Below are 1,034 nucleotides of genomic sequence, written 5' to 3'. Positions count from 1 at the left end.
GTGAGCTAGGATGACGCCACAGCACTCCAGCCCGGGCAACACAGTGAGACTCAAGTCTCAAAAAAAAAAAAAAAAAAAACCACCTAGTAAGCATTATTTAAAAGAAAAACTGAAATGCCTCATCATATATTTCATATAGTGGGCATTAAGTGTAAAAAGACTTCCCAAAAAAGACTATATTTTAACTGCAAAGACTTGTCTACTGAAAATTTAAAAACTACCATGAATAAATCAAGAAAATGGACAGTCCTAAAACCCTAAAGAGAAAATAAGAATGTTTTTATTGCCCCCTTTGATAATAAGGTTGTTAAAAATATTAACTCCTCTAAAAGTTACTAGTGTTATTTGTATATAATTGCTTGATAAAATAGTGAAATAGATCTTAGAACTCTGAAAGATTAAAATACTCGCCACTCAATTTTTGATTCTTACAATGTTGCAGCTATCACAAAATATACTCTTTATTACCTGTTTGTGCACTTTAGTGAGTTGTTCAAGATTATTTTCAAGAAAGGAGATTTTTTGCTTCTGAGCAGCACTGCCTCCAGTATCATCAGAATCAATCTCGGCACTCTGAGAAAAGAAGGTTGATGAATACTATAAAAAAATTTAAAGATCAAAAAAGTTCTAAGCTTGACTATACAAAAATTGACATGACAATGTAAAATTACTTCATTTATGAAAACAAAGAATTACAGAGTAAGTGCCATTTATACAAATACCCACCTCAGCATAGTTATATTACCTTTTTAACTCTGGTAGCCAGGTCCTGAACAAAGAGCTTGCGCAAGTTGTGTAAAGTCTGAAGTTCTTTTGCCTTGAATTAAGAACAGCAATATTTTTGGAATTCAGACTTCAAATTTAGGACAATCAGAGTGGAAGAAACTCACAAAATACTCCCCCCTCCTATTTATTTTCATGTTTTTCTTACCACTGTCTCTTCCAAACCTTTCAAGTCCTGTCTTGCTTGTTCTCGTCTATCTTGCATGACCCTATCAATGGAAGAATATACACATATATTTTCAACTTTGATT

General features: G+C 32.7%; 1 protein-coding gene across 1 annotated transcript in view; it reads right to left on the bottom strand.

The window, feature by feature from the left end:
- KIF5B (kinesin family member 5B) overlaps positions 1-1,034 on the bottom strand; it is a 118,776-nt gene that overhangs the window by 19,918 nt on the left and 97,824 nt on the right. The window contains exons 18-20 of the mRNA XM_012654843.1: positions 932-992; positions 746-817; positions 433-573 (exon numbers count right to left, since the gene is read on the bottom strand). Coding sequence (XP_012510297.1) covers positions 433-573; positions 746-817; positions 932-992 — 274 coding nt within the window. The remainder of the gene's footprint in view (positions 1-432; positions 574-745; positions 818-931; positions 993-1,034) is intronic.

Source organism: Propithecus coquereli, unplaced genomic scaffold (assembly GCF_000956105.1).
Source record: "Propithecus coquereli isolate 6110/MARCELLA unplaced genomic scaffold, Pcoq_1.0 Scaffold45, whole genome shotgun sequence".
Classification (NCBI taxonomy): Eukaryota; Metazoa; Chordata; class Mammalia; order Primates; family Indriidae; genus Propithecus; species Propithecus coquereli.
The sequence above is the reverse complement of the archived record's forward strand: the minus strand, read 5'-3'. Positions and strand labels throughout refer to the sequence as shown.